Source organism: Pseudomassariella vexata (assembly GCF_002105095.1).
Source record: "Pseudomassariella vexata strain CBS 129021 chromosome Unknown BCR38scaffold_18, whole genome shotgun sequence".
Taxonomy (NCBI): Eukaryota; Fungi; Ascomycota; class Sordariomycetes; order Amphisphaeriales; family Pseudomassariaceae; genus Pseudomassariella; species Pseudomassariella vexata.
Genome location: NW_024467973.1, coordinates 1 through 19,744, shown reverse-complemented (window position 1 = coordinate 19,744; position 19,744 = coordinate 1). Strand labels below are relative to the sequence as shown.

Here is a 19,744-nt window from a genome sequence, read left to right as displayed (position 1 = left end):
TAATGCCGGGATTTTAAAGAGTGTTCTACCGGATAGCTATTTTCATATCTTAACAATGTTGAACCGCATTGAACGCCATTTGCATGGGTCAACACCAAAAGTCCAACGACATTCAAGCATCAACTTACATAGCTAAACACACCGAATTTACATATCGCAAGCTGTAAGTATCAAAGGATTAATATCAGGTCCAGCTAAGGGGTGTACTCCAGATCTCTACTGGCCACTTCTAATGTGTTCATTACTAAAAGCCTTTTATAAGGCCGTCAAGTACGTCTGTAATATTCGCTGCTTATAAACTAGTGCTTTAGCCTTATATGCAGAGTACTTGTGAAGCCACTAGCCATAGTACGTCTTAAGTGCCGAAAAAATACTCACATAAAGCGGTTGTAAGCTGCCACTCGCATAGGACAGTAAGTACCCTGTAGACGCCTGATGAGTATACGCCTTCTATGTAAACTCGGGGTATAGTTGCGTTTAGTGGACGTCTAAGAGCAGTAAATGCTGAGAGTTAGCCCCTTAGCTTGGTCTGGCCCACACATGGCTTCTTAATGCTCAAGATACATACAGGCGTGCCACGGCCTAAGTGGTAGCCGATATGCTTAAGAAACATAATCCAGTTCGCAGCGTACGACTTAGTCACGCATTCTTTTATTTAGTAGAGTTCCTAATAACAGTGCCTTTACTGGCTCCACTTGCTTAGATACCAGTGTCATCCATATCGTATTCGTTTTGCCGCTGGATTTGGTACTTGCAGCGGACTCGGTCGATTAGGCTGTAGAAGTCGCGAATCTGCTGAGAATTGGCTGTGCATATCCTCGATGCCTCGAAATGGCGCCCGATCTTAGTGGGACTTAAGGATTACGCTATAAAAGGCTCCGAATCAATAAAGAGCCGACTAGCGTATATTCTCGTTTAGTCTTGGGGTCTGTGGTCGCGAATTCGGTCACGTACTTACAAGAGACGTGCCCACACACTTCTTCATGCAGCATCCAATCGACGATAAGCTTTTCTTGCGTTAGCAACAGCTGCTCCTGCTGGTAAGTGGCGTCGGCGCCGTGCGATTAGCCGTTAAGTCGCCTGGGCAGAGTGGATAGCTATATGACGTATCGGCTACCCGCCACAGACTAGCGATAACCTCTGTGGACAAATTACAAATTACATGGCGCGTATAATGCGCTGCTCGAAATCTGCTGGTTAGCACTGCAGCTCAGGCGTGATATCCTAAGTGGCTATTGAGATATCGAAGGTTGAGGTTAAGGAGGTTGCTGTGTTACAATGCAATCTCGCTTGCAAATGGAGGTGCGTTGCAAAAGGAGGCCAATGCGGTTAGTGTGCTTTCTTCACATGTTCCTAGTTTCCATTCTGCTGCATTGTATGGGTCCATAGTTGACCATGACTCGCGGCAAAGTACTTCGTACAATGGTCGGATTTAAGCTTAAGGCCCATCCTGTGACGTCAGTTTTGTAGACGTAGGCGTGGCCTAGACTGTTCTATTTGCAGTAGGGGATCTTTTTGGAAGAAATTGAGAAACGACAGGTGCCCTACTATGGAGGGCTCACAATATTTTCAAATGCTGACAGACGGGGCGTAATCGTTCGCGTTCGCATTAGCTCGTATGCGTAGTGCCGAATCGAGGAAACTCCACGGCGGCACGGCGTGGAAGTGGGGTGGCAATCCATTGTGTCACCGATGTCACCACACATTACCAACTAAAGTAGGAGCCTATCTCCGAGCCATTCGAAGATTTCAAGGTTCCGGACTTTGGCGAACAGGTTCAGTTCGTCTATACCCCACTAGAGGATGGCTGGAACGTATAACGAGCATGCACGCGGTGCGGATTGGCGGGCTATGGCGCCTAAGAGATGTCAGGTTGTCAAGAATCAAGACGTTGCCGGACACTGGAAGACAATTGCGGAGCCTTCTCCGAGCCCGGGACTACCCTGCCCACACGCCAATCCGAAGAGAATCTGTGTGGCTTCAATTCGGGGTACCTACCTTCGTATTCTTGGCCAGATTCAAAGAACTGTTCCTGTTCCATCATGGTGCTCCCGCAGGAAAAGTCAGGCCTGCTAGGCACCAAATTTACGGGAATTAACATGATCGGTGCGGCTTGAAAGTGGTATCGTGAGAGGTACATCAGCTTTTTGCGTATGATGCGGGCAGAATTAAGGTCAGCGGGATGTTAACCAAGGACAACTTGTGCTCACGATGTAAAACAGTACAAACTAGTGCTCTAACACATCGAGGCGAGGAGCTGATGGACAACGTCGTACACGTACACTTCCAAAAGTCCTATTTCCTGTCTTCCCTATCGACGCGGTCTGATGTTGGTGATACAGTTGAGACCCCTTACGAAGTACATTTGGGTGGAGAGCATCAGCCTCAAAGTGATATCATCCAATGGCCAGCCGAACACCTAATTTAAAGTCGGGTGTCATGTACAAGGCGCCCAACGCGACGGTGTAAGGCTGACGATTGAGCTGAAAGCTTGACTGAGAGTTTCTATGACTTGAGACCGGCGTGCGACTTTGAAGATGACGGCCAGTCGAGGCTAATGAGGTGATGAGGTGCTGTGGAAGAATGCAGTGCTCGTATTCTGCATGCATTGCAAACGGACCACGTCGGTCCATCATCGGCCAAGATGAGAAGAGTGGCCGCAGAGCCGGAACGGAAGTGGAAATAAAAGGACGACGGGTCAACAAGGGCGCATGCGTGGGAGCTCAAGCCAGGACCCTGCAGTGGCTTATGCGCTAGGTCATCTAGCTCATTCCGGCAGCACGCTCGCCAATCATGCAAGACAGACCAGGGCGGCTAGACCCCAATTAGGTCGTGCTCAGCGGGTCAGTGCGGTATGACGCTTCGCTTTACGTCATAATGGACTCCTTCGCTAAAATCGACGGAGTCATGGACTACCATGCCAAAAAAAGCTGGCCGCGAGGGAAACTCTGAATGGGCCAGATCTGCTGGCTGGCTGGGTAGAAAACCGGTCGACAGGTGGAAAATGCCTGGAAATGTCCTTATTCCGGATTCTACTGTAGACTGTCCTTGCCATCCGAATCTTGAGTCTTGAATTCAACAGCTCATGAGAGAGTTGGGTCACAGCCGAATATCACGATACTATGGTACGCCGTTCAAGTTGAAGACAGAATATTGCACCTCACGTACAGGAGTCGATTGAAGCAGCACACAGCGTTATCAACGACCTGCAGTCACACACGGGTCATTGTGAAGATAAGTTTATGTAGATCAGGACATTCTGCGCCGGCACGGGGTGGGCACAGGAGCTCCATCTCCTTTCAGCGAGTGTTTCGGCTCGATTTTCTGCCGTTTGCAGCTCAGCTGGCCTGCTGTAGTTATTCCTGATGATGAAATGTAAAAATGTATGGTGTAACGTAGCGTATGAGAGAGCCAAGAGCAAACATTCCCAAGTCAGTTGCTTGCAGTTTCTACGATGCACTCTGTCCCCTGCTCCCCGTCCCATCTCATCATCATCCTGGGTCATTCTAGAATTTTGCCTTGCCTTGCCTTGCCTTGAGCCCGTCCGTTCCCCTTGACGCCACTGATGATTCGTCGCTTTGTCTTTCCATTCACCTGATCCAGTAGTTTTGTCAGCGTGCTTTTTGCTCGAACGATATCTCGGCCCAGCTGCGTGGTCACAGTCGGGAGCTTGGGGTTTTTTTTTCTTTTCCTTTTTTTAGGCCGAGCCTTGTCTGCTGCCCAGTTCCAAAGAACTACTTCTTAGACGCTACATCATCGCCCGGCTCGATCTCGGCTACAGCCATCACCAAGGCACCGCCCGCCACCATCAGTCACCATCGTCACCTTTTCTCTCCTGCCAACTCCATCTTCGCAGCTCAAAGGACAAATCTGCATGCTCATCCGCCTCCAACCTTTTCTTCGCTATCTTTCTTCTAGATTCTTTGCCCGTTTTATAACAAGACGCAGCACACTACAGATCAGGCCAGCTGCGAAACCGTTTCTTTTTCCCACCTTCTCGACTCGTCAGTTGCAGTAGCGGCTCTGTCTACAGCGATTAGATCTGATTAACCTACATTGAAAGAGCACGGGAAATCATTCCTTCCCTCCACCCCCACCTAGCCCAAATTTCCGACTGCTGCCACTGCCGCCCCGCGTCATCTGGTCTGGTTTCACTTGCCCGAAAATCAATTTCATGGTTCAGTAGCCAGCCCCGAACCATAGTTTATTCAAAGCAAATCGACTTCAGCGGCTTCCCGACACCCGTTTTTCGATTGATTGGGTTTGTTTAAAGACGCCCTTGCATCCTGAGAATCTTTGAAACCTTGCGCGCGCCGAAATCGCCCATTGTTTTCGGGACGAGGTGAAGGCGCCTTTCGGTGACGTCGGCAAAATGTCAACAATTCAGCAGCTCAAGAACTTCATCCGCCACGGTAAGTCGCCCTTTCTCATCTCGCATTCGGCAACGGCCCAGGCACGAGGCGCAGGATACGTGAGATCGGCCAGGCATCTATATTTCTTTGACTATCTGTTCATCCCGTCGTGCCGCATCTCATTTTCTACGCACCGCACACTCGTCATTGCCGTACCCTATCCACTGACATCATCTGCTTTCCCCCCGATATAGGTAAGCAGGCCAGGGTAAACAACTACGAAGACACCCCCCGGAAACATGAACAATCCCCGCCCACAATTTCAGCACAGAAAGCCATGGCTCACGTAACGGAGCCCGCAATGGGCCACAATGCACACCAACAGGGACCCGTACCAGAAGCATATTCGGTCCAGCCTGGTGAGAACAAGAACCGCGTTGCCCAAGCGGACAATGTCGCAGCCCACCACGCTGAACAGACCATCGAGGCTGCCAAGTCCAAGCCTAAGCGTCACGAAGACGACCATGTCGCCAAGTTGGTCCGCGAAGAGAACGAGAGTAAGAGCAAGTTCCCCAGGTATCCAGGCCTAGAACGATGGGAGCTCGTCGAGAAGATGGGCGATGGTGCCTTCAGCAACGTCTACCGTGCACGCGACTTGACAGGAGTTGCCGGCGAGTGCGCCATCAAGGTCGTTCGGAAATTCGAGATGAACAACATGCAGGTAAGCTCCGCTGATGGTTGAATTTCGCCGACCACGCATTTCCTCCTGTTACTGGTTTTATCTTCTCCAAATACGTCCAATATCCAAGGTGTCCTAAGTACCAACGCTTGGGTCGAATTACAGGGCCAGAAGCATTTACATCCGGACTTCAAGAAGGTGCCGAAGGCTGCAGAGGTGCGAGATAAACTTTCTTTTCCTATCGTCAGTTCTCCATTACATTCATCACAAATGCTCTACTACACTTTCTCTCCGTCCTCTGTGGTATTCGGCACTCGACTTGGATCCGTTCGCCTCAGACATCATGTTCTACTTTAAACCTACATGACTAACTGAGCCTCAGCGAGCCAATATTTTGAAGGAGGTGCAAATCATGCGCCAGCTCGACCACCCCAACATCATTAAACTCATCGATTTCGCGGAGTCAAGGCAATACTACTACATCATTTTAGAGCTTGCACCAGGGGGTGAGCTCTTCCACCAGATCGTTCGCCTTACCTATTTCAGTGAAGATCTGTCGAGACACGTGATCACACAGGTCGCAAAGGCTCTAGAGTATTTACACGAGGAGCGTGGTGTGGTTCATCGGTAAGTACATGTTCCCCACTTGAGATGCCTGTTTTATTTCCGAGTGGTTATAATCGCTGCTGCCACATCATGTTGTGCACTTATAACGATGACGTCATCTCCACCTCGCGGTCAGCATACTTATGATGTGCACAGCGACATTAAACCCGAGAACATTCTTTTCTATTCTACTCCTTTCGTACCTGCGAAAACCCCGAAGCCAAAGCAACCTGGAGACGAGGATAAAGTCGACGAGGGTGAATTCATACCAGGGGTGGGCGCTGGGGGCATCGGCCAAATCAAGATTGCGGATTTTGGTCTCTCAAAAATTGTGTGGGACAATCAGACCATGACCCCATGTGGAACTGTCGGATACACTGCTCCAGAAATTGTCAAGGATGAACGATACTCGAAATCGGTGGACATGTGGGCATTGGGTTGCGTACTCTACACCCTGCTCTGTGGTTTCCCACCATTCTACGACGAGAGTATAGAGATCCTCACCGAAAAAGTGGCGAAGGGTCAATACACGTTCCTTTCACCTTGGTGGGACGATATCTCGAAATCTGCCCAGGACTTGATTACACATCTACTCACTGTCGATCCGGAAAAACGATACACGATCACTGAATTCTTGGCCCATCCTTGGATCGTCGGATCTGGACCTACACCACGTGATGAAAAGAAGCAAGAAGCAGCCGCCCACCGTGCTTTCGATGCTACTAAACTTGCGGATGGCGAGCGTCGCATGGACTTCCGTTCTCCTGGCGCAGTCAATCTGCGCGAAATTTTTGACGTTGGTTATTCGGTTCATCGACAAGAAGAGGAGGCCAAGCGACGGAAGCAAATCGGCACCAAAGGTCTTGCGCCATCTCGACTTGCTGATTTAAATGAGTCAGATGACGAGGAAGAGAATTCTGATCCGGAGTACGTTCACAAGAATGATGCTTCCCAGCTCGAACAACGAATGCGTGATACAAGTCTGGGTAAGACCCAGGAGCGTGGACGGGAACGAGAGCGGGCCGTCGTCGAAACTCACCAGAAAGGTTATGGTCAACACAGTGCAACCGTGACGCAAGCTGCTCGACAGCAGGTGCGCGACCGCAACAAGCAGAAGGGTGCCTTTGAGCTGAGTCTTGATGGCGCAACGCTTTTGGGACGACGGGCCGGAAAGCCTACCGCTAGAGTCGGTGGGATTTAGCTATATGACATACGTGGAACGGAGTTTTGTCGGGATTTACTTGCGCGAATGCATCATATTGGTGTGAGCCTTGTTGTGAACCGCAGACGCGTCGTTCTATAGCGACTCAATTTTTCGGGGTGTTTTAGGAACATGAAATGGAACGGCACACGAGGTTTATGGCGCGGTTTTCATCATGACGGCGAACCGCTTTGTTTGGCACCTATCGTTCCAGGGACGTTGCACACATAAGGGCATAGCGTTTTGGGAATTGACCATCTTTAACAATCGACCCGACTACATCTTCTTGGGTGTCACATTTCAAATTTTCATGACTGACCCACGTCTCCTTTTTCCGATTATCCATTTGTGAAAACTGATTTCGAAACAACCCATCCATCCCTCAACACCCCATCAAAAACAATAACAAACCCAATTCAATTACTTAATTAAAAGGTGCGAAACGCTTCACAATTCTGTTAACCCCGACTCCACTTTTCACACATATCCTGATGAGACAATAAAGCGGTTGGAGTCCAGTAGAGGCTGGTTTTGGGGCCTGGTTGGGGGGGAGGGATTCTGATGATGGTTTCAACATCAAGAAACCGTAACCTCCTAGCTGTCGAGCTCATTCAATCTGTACAGGGGCGCTCCCAGCCACAAATAAGAGCAAGTGGTCCGGCTCGATGAATTAGGATTCAACCAGGACATTATTTATTCACTCACTAAATTGCTTAATTCCAACTTACGTAGAGAAAGATCTTGTGGACAACCAGAAAATAAGTGATCAGACTGTCCTAGCAACCCCTAGTGCAACAACTCCTCGGCCAAGCCGGCATGTGCCTTCTCGAGATGATCCAAACCCCCCCCCCCGGGCACTATCATAACCCTCATGCCAGCACCTCGGAATCACATCCCCAGCAACAATTCCCTCAAGGGAAAGGAACTGCCCATTCTCATACATGATTAGCGCATCTCATTGGTTGTATACCTCCTTAAACGGAATGTCCCAAGCAATGATCTCATACACAACCGACCCCAGCGCAAACAGCTCTCTATCTATTCGAGGCGCGCTTCGTACATACGCCTACAATACGGTAACACAAACCGTGCCGCGGCCCTCGTGTCCGACTGAAGATCCATCCTTCTTGTTAAAGCTCATTCTAAACTAGGATAACTTCTGTTTCCACAACCGAGCCGACAAAATCGCATATTTTCAGTACGGACCGGGGAAGACCATCATGTTCATACGCGACACATCGCATCATGACGCCTCTCGAGTGCGTGAAAGATAAGCCTTCAGCGATATCGAGCGCCATACTCAGACGCTGAGAGATAGACGGTGGTGGTTTGTTTTTCTTCAGGCGGTCCTGTATGTACGAACTCACATCACCCAGTGGCGCCATGTCGAGTCTCAGCGCGTGGACTCCCGGACGAGTCTCCTCGAGGACTAAGTGCTTACTGATACGGCTGTGGTGCAGGCCTATGTGTCTGTAGATGATGTATTGTAGGGATAGGCGGTCTTCGCAGGGTGGTCGGCTTCAATGGAGTGTTGTGCCTGCTTGCAGGATCTCTCCCTCAGATCTGATCTGGTAACCCTTGAGGACGGTGATGTTGTCTGTTATCCAGACGTAGCATGTTGAGCCGGGGTCGACAGCCTGCACGACGGTCCTTCATATTGACGCGTATCATATCTCTCGCGGTGATGTCGGCGCAATAATTGAGAAGCTTCGGGTTTCCATTTATGATGTCTCCAGCAGCGATCGTTTATAATTTCTTCATATAATCTTTTGATTATATTATCTGCACATCGTGGAGAGATTATCCAAGTAGGACAAAACTGTTTATTCTAAGTGGCTCTGAAGATCGCAGGTAAGTCTGGGCATTCGTGGGCAGTGATGTCATTGCGAATACTGTGACGTGTAGTCTTACTACTATGCTCATCGATTCATATCCATCACACTACTTTGTACTTGTACAGTTGGAACATCTGAAATACGGTTGCTCGTTGCATCTCATGGCCATGGTGTTGGTGTTGCAGCGTTAGACATTCCAAAGCTTGATCACGGTCACAAATTGGTTCTCAACCGCCGGATTCAGACGACCAAGTATCATCGTTGTCTTTCAATCGATCAGCCGAACAGCGACATCTATGCCACATGCTACTCTTCTAGTTTAGTGATGCGTTTTACGATGATAATTATACTCATGTTGGCGTTGACTTGCTGAACTTTGACAATTTGACCTAGACTTCAAGTGCGCATCGGTTTCCACTTGAGTTTCGATGTCGGATTCGAGAGATCAAGCGTCACGTCACCATCACCTGAAATATCATATGCATGTTAGATGTTTGCATAATCCTTAGTTAGACTTGATAGGAACGTAAGAATAGATTCATGTACCAACATGCCAAAGTGCGATTTTGGAACCACTAACACAGCTTGCCGTAATGGAGTTCAGCAACGGGGCCGTGGTTGGGTCTCCGGTATTCATATACTCAGTAAGTCTTGCTCTGTTCCAAGGGGATGAGGAGAAGCTTTATCCATCCCAGCCAGACAACCCAAAAGCTTTCGAGGCATCACGAGGAACGCTCGCGCTTGCGACCTATCCCAGGCGTTTCTACCAATCGGCTTCTTACAATATAGGTCCTCATATACTATACCTATGTGACTGAGGGATGTAACCGCGGCGTGTATACCGACTTTCGTGGAATCGGCAGTCCGAATACGGAAACAGGTACGTTTATGAACCTGGCCGTACTCCCATTGCATAGAAGCAGAACTCAGCAACCCCGAATTGTACAGGTTCGAACTAGGTTCAATGCAGCTATTCGGGTTGAAACGAACAAACCGTACCTACCGAAAAATGAAAGATCTACACATAAATTCAGACTAATGCGCCCTAGATCCAACGTCAACAGTTGGTCCGGATGTGGGGAAGCGAAGGTTTGGTGTGAAGAATGGCCTATGAGCGTGGACAAATTGCAATTACATATTTAGCCTCATTTATCAACCGTGGGTTTGTGCCCTCAAAATGTCTCTTGGCAAACTACGTTGACTTAACGGCTTGGGCCGGGTAAACAGCTTGTCATGATGGCGATGTTCTTTTGAGACACTGAAGTAAGGGTACGGCAGATCCTCATCGTCGGCAGCTGAAAACTTCAACTGGCCTTGCCTATTAAGGGCGGCTCCTAAGAACGATGTGCTGAGTTGGTATAAGGAACTGGCCCCCAGAAACCTTGGCCGCGTCCTTCAAGGAGGAATAGATACCTGCTAGGCTTTGTCAAAAGATAGGAATCAAGCTATACCGAGTCTATACAATGATGTCGAAACTTCTTCTACTGGCCACGGTCATGTCCCTCTCGTCCCTCTTGTCCCTCTCGCCCCTCACAGCCGCTCACCACAACGAAAAATTCGACAAGCAAGCCCACATGGACGAGCTAGCCAACGCCCACGCCGTCGCAGAAGTCAACTCAAGGGCCCTCAAGGCATGCCAAAACCAGCCTGAAGTACAAGCCCGCAAAGACCGCGCCATCGCCCGCCGAGCCGCCACATTCGACCGCCTCCGTCACGAAAGAGGGCTGGAAGAGGGTAAGCAAGCTCATGATACGCTTACGCGCCATGTATCCGCTTCACACCATCAATGAACCAACTAATAGCAAGCCCAACAGCCCCCTTCCACCACCGCCGTGACAACGCCTCCTTCCAAGCCTACGCCTCCCACTCACACGACCAGACCGGCCACCTCCCCTACACCAAAGACACGCCCCACTCCGAAATATTCGGCAGCAACACGAGCTGCACCCTGACACCCGACAACGCCAACGGGCCCTACTTCGTCTACCAAGAGCATATCCGGCAAGACGTCGTCGAGGGCGTCTCGGGAATCCCCATGCACCTCGAGTTGCAGTTCATCGACGTCACTACGTGCAAACCAGCGAATGTACTGGTAGACATCTGGTCCTGCAACGCAACAGGTGCATACAGCGGGGTCAGCGCCTCGAGTGAAGGCGGGCTCTCCACGACGTTCCTGCGGGGCGTGCAGCCCACGGATGAGGATGGGGTGGTGGAATTCGACACCGTGTTCCCGGGCCATTATCTGGGGCGCGCAACACACGAGCACATCATCGCGCACGTGGGATCTCAAGTCCTGCCCAACAGGACGTACAGCGGAGGCCGAGTAGCGCACCTCTCGCAGCTATTCTTCGACCAGGGGCTCATCGACGCCGTGGAGCGGACGGCGCCGTATAGTGCGAACACGATACCGCCGACGAGCAATCTGGAGGATGGGTATACGGGTTATGCGGCGAGTCCAAACTACGATCCTTTTCCGAATTATGTTATGCTGGGTGGGGGCTTGGACGGGGGGATGTTCGTTTGGGCGGAGCTGGGGATTAACACTTCGGCGAACTGGGATCATTATGCACCGTATGCGGCGACTTGGAAGGAGGGGGGTGGGTATGACAACCCCGATTTTGATTGGATGGCTGCTGCGTTTCCGCCGGCGACGCATGGTTGAGTGCAAGGTAAGGGATGGGGTGTCACGTGGAGGACGTTTCTGGACTACTCTTCCCGAACCAGCACTGCGGCTTCATGCAGTCAGCGTTGGATACTACGCGCGGGATGTTATCGAATAAAGCGTGTTTATCAAATTCACGACCTTCATATCGCTCCTCTGGCCGAAGTGCCGTGTAACGAACTTGGATTGTCGAAGCAGGAACAGTGTAGCAATGCCCCTATGTATTATATGTAACCCCGGGCCTCTGTTTCACCTCATATCGAACCTCTAGATTGTCCACTCACGAGATGGACTGTGAAGTCACAAGTCGCCTTTCGCATCCTATGCGAAGGCGCCCACCGCGGCCATCAACATGGCCCCGGCAATCACTGCTGAGAAAGCATGAGCTCTGTTCCTCCCTTTTAGTATCTTATAGCTCTTCTCAGTCAGGAAATCTTCAGCGAGCAGCTGTACTAGGCCAGCAAAGAGGAGCAGCCCGCTCGATATGGCATTCATGAAGCCCACCATCAGCAATCCTGTCTGGCTCATGGGATCGTACATGTTGTGCACGACCAGCCCGATTGCTTGTCCAATGGGGGTCGTCATTCCGTATGCCAACACCATCAACCAGGGCCGTATTGAGCGCCTGGGGAACTGGATCGCCGCAATACGTGAACCCAGGGCGAGGCCCTCGAAGGTCTGATGGAAGGCAATGGCAATCAAAAAAACCACAAAAGGTGGGCCTGTGGCTACCGAAACCGCCATGCCGATGAAGATGCTGTGGAAGAGGATGCCTGCTTCTAGCATCAAGCATTGCAGCATGAGGCGTTTCTGCTCCTCCGGACTGGGTGTCGGTGGTAAGTTAGACTCGGAGGCCTGCTTCGAAGGGTTGTGAGTCTTGGGGCGAGCCAAGGGGCGGGTATCCTCCGCTTCTATGGTTCTCGGATCGAGTTCGTCGAGGTTCAGCTCGAGATCCTGATCGTCCTCATCTTCATCCTCATCCTCATGCCCATCGTCAACATCTTTGTTCGGGACAAAGTGCTTCGCGTTCGACAGTGGAACGGAAGTAGGCGTGGACTCGGGAAGAGGCGACGCGCCGGCCATGAGCCCCTGTCCCTCGCCAGGGCCGAGATCCCCCAGCGCAATGTCTGCGGGGCGGCGACTGGATGAGCGCTTCGCAGCCAAGCTGCTCGTACCGCTGACAGTTATTTGTGGAGTCCCCTCCTGCCCATCTTCATCGTCTGATTCCCAATCATGGGCATGGTGCGAATGAGAATGCCCAGCCCCTCTCGTGGTCAGATATGATTCGATGGTCACAACGACCAATGCGGATATCATGGCGATCAAGCCAGGCATCGGCTTGTATGCTTGGCTGAAGAGATATGGCAGGCATGGGTCGGTAAGGGACTGGAAGGCGGTCGGCAGGAGGTGGACAAAGGCAGTCGCGAGGAGGACGCCGGTTCCGAAATGCTGGCTCAGGAAGACGAACCGGTTCGATCGTCGGCTCTGGGAAGCGCGGCGCGAAAAGAGTGGGAAACCGCAGGCTACGGAAACAGAAGAATGTCAGTGATCGGTCAGTGATCGGCTTGGCGAACGCATTGCCGAGCGGAAGTTGGATTGTTCGACTGGACGTCCTACCCAATGTACTCAATGCCAATATCAGGAAGAGGGCGAAAACGTGTAAGGACGTGTCGTATGCGCCTCTCTGATTCGACCCGCAGGCCGGCTGGTCGGCCTCAGCATCCTGGCGTCGCGATATTTCCGCCAGCAACTCGTGAGTTGGTATCGAAGACCACGAGACGTCTGCAAGTGCAAGTCAGCCAGTCAGCCAAGTGGTACGACTACACAGGTGCAAGATATGTTGTGCGGGCATTCGGAATTGACGTACCGCGGCCAAAGAGTCTGGATTGAGCCTCCATCATCTCTAAATGGTCTATGTTGCACGCGCGAGCTGAATTACACTTTCGCGACACGCAATGTCATCAGCAGCGTCATGGTTCCTAATCACAGCAAGTTTTTGAACAAGGGCCTCGTGTCCATAATTGTCAAGACATCAGTTTGCTATGACTAAAGGGAGAACTCTGAAGACAAAGCTCTAGCCGAGACACTTGCAATGGAGCTGATGCTTGCAGATAATAAAGGCTCCACCAACCTGCTCACCACCCGCGGAAACCTCGGGACTTTACAGTTACGTCACTTACGAAATGCTCACTACCTTTTGAGGATTTCCCAAAGTTGGCGTAGGATTGAACGACAAATGCTTCGATCGACCTGCCCAGATCCCAACTGTTTGTTTAACTTGACAGGTGTTTAACTTAATTCAATTCACCAATAGGGAGGGCTTGCTAGCTGTAAACTCAGAAGTGCCAAGAGTCATGTGGACACGTCTGCTTCAAGCTGGGGGTGGGAACCGTGCGGCCGCTACTGAATTTAACTCTGAGCCAACTACGATGCGATGTACTGAGTTGTCATCAGTGAAGCAGATATCCTGATGAGGAATTTGTGAAACCACAGCAACTTATGAAGATCAAGTTGGATCCTCGCGCCTTGCTAAGCAAGCTTTGTTGCAACTCTACCCTCTCTCATGTTGTCATGATGGCTCAGCTCTACACTTGCCGCGGCGTTTGTTGCTTACAGCTGGTGATGTGCCCTGCCTCCAATATCAATCTGCCAGTTGAGTCAGCCAATCGATCCTCCTTATCCCTTCCCAGCGCTCTGTAGTATCCGCCCCGTCCCAGTTCAGAAGGCAAGTTGAGACCTTTCGGTGTCAATAAGCACGTGTCTTCCAAATAATCGTCGCCGTGAGCTGCAAAAAGGAGAACATTTCATTCTTGGGGTATCGACGAAATCATGATGTGCACATTACATTACTTGCTCGCTCCATCATCAACACGTCATCTCATCTCATCTCATCTCATCTCATCAACTCTCAACCGCCGCCACCTCTTCAAAGTCTGCCGATGTTCCCTAATCCCATACGCCAACGCATTCACCAACCCCGTCAACTGCGTCGTCGCCTGCATTATCTCAAGCACATGTGACGAGCCGCCCGTCATTTCCACAAGCCGGTTGGCGATCCCCGGGATCCACACCAGGATGTACGTAAGCGGATATATCGACAGCAGAAGCCAGTGGCGCATCTCGTTGTCGAGTGCCGAGGCCTGCTGCACTCGGGACCGCGATCGGGGTCGCTCAAGGGATTTCGTGCTACGTGGCGGGTGGTCGTCGAGGGAGAAGTCGCGGCTTAGAGACGCGGTGCGTTTGGGCCGGGTTAGGTGTTCTGTGTTGCTCAGTTCAGCCAAACGAAAGCCATAAGGCAAGTTGCCTTGCCATGGTTGCTCACCTTGCGACGGCGCCGCCTCTCTCGGTGTGGGCGGAGAGGTCAGCTCCTGGTCTACTTTGTCTTTGTTAACCACCGCACCGAGGTTGATATCGACTACTGAATCGGATTCGAGGTCTAAGGTGTATATCCGGCTACCGTTGAGGCGCTTCCTTCTCCGTACGTGGCTGTATACGCGGCAAAACATGAATATGTATATGATGAGGATGATGATGAAGCTGCCAAATCGCCAGCCGTGGGTAAGGATGTATCGCAAGTTGCCCGGATGTTCGGATATCCAGCACCAGTTCCCGGAGACTGGTGCTATTTTCCCGATGGCCAGGGCGATCGAACCTGTGCACAGGGGGACGATCCATGTGGATAGGCAAATGGCCACGTTGTGTTTAAAGGATGCGCGCATCACCCAGGATTGGAAGTTCATGGTCAACAAAGTCACCACGGCGATGACGAGTACTGAGAAGTCGGCAGCCTGGTCGATGCATGGGTTAGTTTTGTTCCCCCCGAACGCCCCCGGAAGCCTCCAGATGCAACCTACCTGCACCGACACTTGACCTATCCATCCATTGGCATCGCAGCTGGGACCCCATTCGAGGTCATGCTTCGTGGCAACGACGTATGTTCCCGACACCAAGTTGTTGGCAGCGTTGATAAACTCTGCAACTTGGGTCAGTACTGGGCATTGTCCCTCTAGCGCGGCGGTAGGTTGTTTGTTCGCATACCGGCAAAAGTCAAGTTTAATACGAGTGAATACCGCAACGAATTCTTTTCCCCCTTCGAAAGCAGCCAGAGAACGATGACGAACCCCGTGGCCATAGCCGACAACGAAGTAGCCACCAGTGTCGGGATCGCGACGGCAGGCTCCCACGGCGTAGCCCCCATGACGAAAGGTTACACTCGTCAAATTACCAGTCCAAATGAAGTGACGGCGGATTTGGCGATGTCATGGGGATTGATAAGACCAAAAAATGGCTTTCAGGAAAAAAAATTTCGGCGGCGCGATTGGGTTCCTTACAATATGAAGGTCGAACACGCCGCCCTGTCCCCGTGCCGACTCGATAAGTAACAAAGCGCCATGGTACTGGAAGCTCGTTACCAGAAAGTCCAAACACTTATTGACGATCACACAAATTTAGATCACGGTGTAGGGACCTCCCTGGGCTCAGTGCTCTCCCGCCGGCCGTGCCCTGGGCCTGGGGCAGGAGGTGGAGGCTTTCATGACTCGTCGTATGTTAAATTAGAAACCAACGTCGCTGTTGGCGAAATTACCACTTTATGCAAAGGACCTGATTTATATAGAACGATGTCCACAACTTTAGGGCTGTTTCAATCAAGTCCATCACCTGGGAGGATGTTGGAAAATGGCGAGTCCAGCGTGGTGTAGCCAAGCCAGCCACCCAGCTGTGTCTCCAGGTTCTTCACGTTGATGTGGTTTATCGCCCATAGAAGCTGCCAGCTTGTGCTGTTGAGGATGGCAAGGGGGCCTTTGCACACAACGACAGCGAGAGAAGGCATTGAAAAGCAGGGAGTCAAGCGCGATGTCCAAGCGGTGGAAACATCGGTGGGTCGATCGGGGCTGAACGAGATCCTCAGATCTGCAAGCCGCCCAGGACCAAAACTGGTATTATCAAGGTATTGTTACATGCTTTCGTCTTGAAGGGGCGGCTTGGACAGATCTCGTGACCTATACTACGACCCGTCCCATGATTAAGAGCCAGGTTCATCTGCGCGTGGTTGAGGAGCCGTGTCACGGCAACGCGATGCACGGTCTGGAAATCCTCGTCGGCGGCCACAAGGCTGGAGAACCCCTGTAAGTATAGGAATACCCATCGGACATTTAGGTACAACTGCCAAGGATCAGGCTACTTGAGGATAACTATTGACAACTTTTCACCAGCCAGTAAGCATTTGTTCCGAGATAGCTCACCTGTTCCCTCGTTCGCGGGGCTGATTTGGAGTTTGAGCCCCCTGGTAGATCAAGATGTAGTAAGTTGATAGATGCACGTATGTCGCAGTTTATTGGCTCAGCAAGCACTTCTGATGTGTTATTGTGAATTCGACCACGTGGATTATTGTGTTTTCGCCATGGGTATAGCTAGTATGGGGTTTGTTGGGCTTATTAAGTAGTTTATCAGCCTTTTACAACTCAAAAGTAGCATAGTTCTCTTGAGTTTTTAGAACAGATTATATGTTATCTCGAAACAACCAGCACCATTTAGCTGACAGCATCAGGCTGCCTATGTTCAACTTCGTCCATAGCTTAGCTTGTGCTGACATTATTTATATAATGACAAGTTTAATAGATATGTGAACAATATTTCTACACATGCTGATGCCACTGACGCACCTGAAAAGTTCGTTGCATCTAGGAAAGGATATCTTATAACGTACCCCACGGTCCAATTGAACACTTCTTAAGACCTCGTACAATAAGACATAAGTTAATTCAACTATAACGTAAAAAAATAATTAAAACTACTCGGAACTATCTTCTTCAGATATCTCTTTACTATTCTGACAAGTACGCATATTATGACTGGGCTCTCCGCACGTCCTACAGCGTTGCTGAAGTATCTCTGGCCTCCTCGTACGACTACGACTCCAGCGCGATTTATTATCTAACTCTCCGTTAACTAGCTTCTGAGACTGTAAATCTTCTCCAGCTTGTATACGAAGTGATCCTCCATATTGTAAACGTTTTTTTCTCGTATAACGCCGCCGGCTAAGTGTCTCATTTGCCTTTCGAAGCGCGGCGTTCTCACCCTCTAAAAGAGCAAGCCGGTGCATAACCTGCGTCGTACCCTTCGCAAACTGGTCAAGTGCAGTAAGTGTAGCTGTCGGAGAGCTATTTTGATGCCGTATAACTCGGTTTTTCACGTATTCGGTCTGGGATTGTGCCTCAATTGGGTTATTTGGGGTCTTCGACTCCCAGATAATAGGAAGGCCAGACGAGGTACCCGGAGGTGTTGGAGTATGTAACTTCACATCTAACTGTGAAATCACATATTCCGGATCGTACGGTACGAGTCCTGCCCCTCGGAAACCTCCTTGGATATTTGATATCGTAAAAGTTGCCTGGAACGCTTTTAAGAACGCGGAGAGGAAGTCCTCCTTCGAGATATGGGTAATATGTGCCCGCATAAGATCCTCAATTTCTTTACCGTACGCTCTTTTCAGTACACGAAAACAGCCGATATCGAGAGGTTGGAGCTTATGCGACGAATGAGCAGGCATACAGAGTGTGATAATAGAGTTCTCTTTACAGTAGAGCTCGAAAGCGGTCGAGTGGTGGCTCTCGTGGCCGTCGAGAATTAAGAGGCGATAAACACCTTTCGTACGAAGCTTTGTATGTTGATCGAAATGTCGAATCCAGTCCTCGCCGCTTTCATTTGTAGTCCAGCCATTTTTCGTAACAGCGATAACCCAATCCTTTGGTAGTAGGCTATTTTCGTACCACGAAGATAGGTGAGTTTTACCAGCAAAGATGATATACGGAGGGATAGTATAGCCGTCCGATCCGACGCCCTGGATAACTGTAACCCATTCCCTATTCCCTTGCTGTACTGCTCTAGGTCTTCCACGTCGATCAGAGGTCGTTACAACTATCTCGGATGAGATTTGACCCATAAGAAACCCAGTCTCGTCAAAATTATAGATATCCTCCTCTTGAATTCCATACTTATTAATTGTATTCCATACGAGATAAAACCACGCGCGGTACGCGTCGGGATCTTCGCAGAGGACTCTCTGGTAGTCGATTCTTCGATTAAAACGCGTCCGGAGATCTGGTTGTCGTTGTACGAAGCTCGAAGCCCAGTTAATACCGACGCGTCCTGCGTCGCGTTGGTGGAGTAGTCGATTCGCCATATCTTCAACACCACTTATTCGAGGAGGAAATGATGGTGAATCTAGGTCGACTATGTAGCGTACGATCGCGTCTTCTTCGGAATAGGTAAGCTTTTGCGTTGGTGATCGTATATCCTGTCGTGAAGTACCGCCGCGATATCGGTGACGTAAGGTTGTATGAGGGATATTATAGATCCGTGCTACGGATCGTACGCTTAGTTTGGGGTTATTTTGAAGCGCTTGAAGCGCTAATTGAATATCGCTTTCTTCCCAATTACGTGCCATTGTAGAAGGTGGAAAATAAGGGATAAAACCTAGGTTGTACGGAAATGCGCGAAAGTGTTCAATTGGACCGTGGGGTACGTTATGAATATATGAATAATATTTATGTCAATGTGGCGGACTTCCGACGTGCTTCTATTGACGTCCAGTCATAATGCGAGTTTCCAAATGCCTTGACAGTCCTGTCTTCCTGCTCCCATTCAGCGGCAAACACCTAGTTTACATAACTACTGTCGAGTACATATTCCCTTGCTATGTGTGGCTATTAACCGACATCTTAAGCATAGCCAGAATAGCTCCTGCCTGCTACACTGACATATTAAGATAGTAGCGTAACATATACGGTAGAGACGCAGGATGTACTCATTCTATTAATCTAACCCTAGCTACAGCCCTGGATTACTAGTTTATAAGTTAAGGATCTAGTAGCCACCTTACTAACGCTAAGACTACTGCCGGGGGCCGATAGTAATAACGAAGTCATTATTGAAGAAATACGTAAGGCCATACCGTTGAAGAAAGAATGAGCTACCGTCCAAGTCTCCTGAACCTTAAGTTAACATTAGGCGTTTTCCTTCTGCTAGGTTAGTTGATTATGCTTTTAAGAGTAGTGCCTTGATCAAAATTCGAATTAAACTACATTATTATGTATAGTTGCTAGCTATAACAGTTAATATCACAGCTCAATGTTCCTACACTACAATCACAGTGGCGTAGTCTAGGGACAGGAAGGTAAACTGTATATAGCTCGAATCTTTCGTTACTAATAGCCAGGCTGAACCAAGGCTTCGAACACAAATGAGATATTCCAAGTAGACGGTTATATGTACAGTGCACTGACGCATTCCGAGTATTGGGGGCTGTGTTGATATAACGAAGGTGCGTGAGCGACCAATCCCAAGTTGGCCCCGAGGAGTCTCCAAATACTACCATCAGTGCCTGTCTTGTATCCTTCCATATCTGAG

At 50.0% G+C, this 19,744-nt stretch overlaps 4 protein-coding genes across 4 annotated transcripts; 2 read left to right on the top strand and 2 right to left on the bottom strand.

Moving 5' to 3' along the window:
- Nucleotides 1-4,372: 4,372 nt before the first annotated feature.
- BCR38DRAFT_353992 (kinase-like domain-containing protein) lies at nucleotides 4,373-6,838 on the top strand (the record flags this gene model as incomplete). The annotated part of the gene is made up of 5 exons (XM_040856836.1): nucleotides 4,373-4,412; nucleotides 4,607-5,073; nucleotides 5,197-5,247; nucleotides 5,414-5,658; nucleotides 5,794-6,838. The coding sequence occupies 5 exons, from the start codon at nucleotides 4,373-4,375 to the stop codon at nucleotides 6,836-6,838; spliced, it is 1,848 nt and encodes a 615-aa protein (XP_040710851.1).
- Nucleotides 6,839-10,169: 3,331 nt separating this feature from the next.
- BCR38DRAFT_353777 (Intradiol ring-cleavage dioxygenase) lies at nucleotides 10,170-11,335 on the top strand (the record flags this gene model as incomplete). The annotated part of the gene is made up of 2 exons (XM_040856814.1): nucleotides 10,170-10,407; nucleotides 10,488-11,335. The coding sequence occupies 2 exons, from the start codon at nucleotides 10,170-10,172 to the stop codon at nucleotides 11,333-11,335; spliced, it is 1,086 nt and encodes a 361-aa protein (XP_040710850.1).
- Nucleotides 11,336-11,656: 321 nt separating this feature from the next.
- Nucleotides 11,657-13,236, bottom strand: BCR38DRAFT_413643 (Zinc/iron permease; the record flags this gene model as incomplete). The annotated part of the gene is made up of 3 exons (XM_040858853.1): nucleotides 11,657-12,858; nucleotides 12,953-13,117; nucleotides 13,203-13,236. The coding sequence occupies 3 exons, from the start codon at nucleotides 13,234-13,236 to the stop codon at nucleotides 11,657-11,659; spliced, it is 1,401 nt and encodes a 466-aa protein (XP_040710849.1).
- Nucleotides 13,237-14,223: 987 nt separating this feature from the next.
- BCR38DRAFT_354184 (uncharacterized protein) lies at nucleotides 14,224-15,533 on the bottom strand (the record flags this gene model as incomplete). Its single annotated transcript, XM_040856857.1, has 3 exons — nucleotides 14,224-15,123; nucleotides 15,190-15,341; nucleotides 15,374-15,533. The coding sequence occupies 3 exons, from the start codon at nucleotides 15,531-15,533 to the stop codon at nucleotides 14,224-14,226; spliced, it is 1,212 nt and encodes a 403-aa protein (XP_040710848.1).
- Between the last annotated feature and the right edge of the window lie 4,211 nt (nucleotides 15,534-19,744).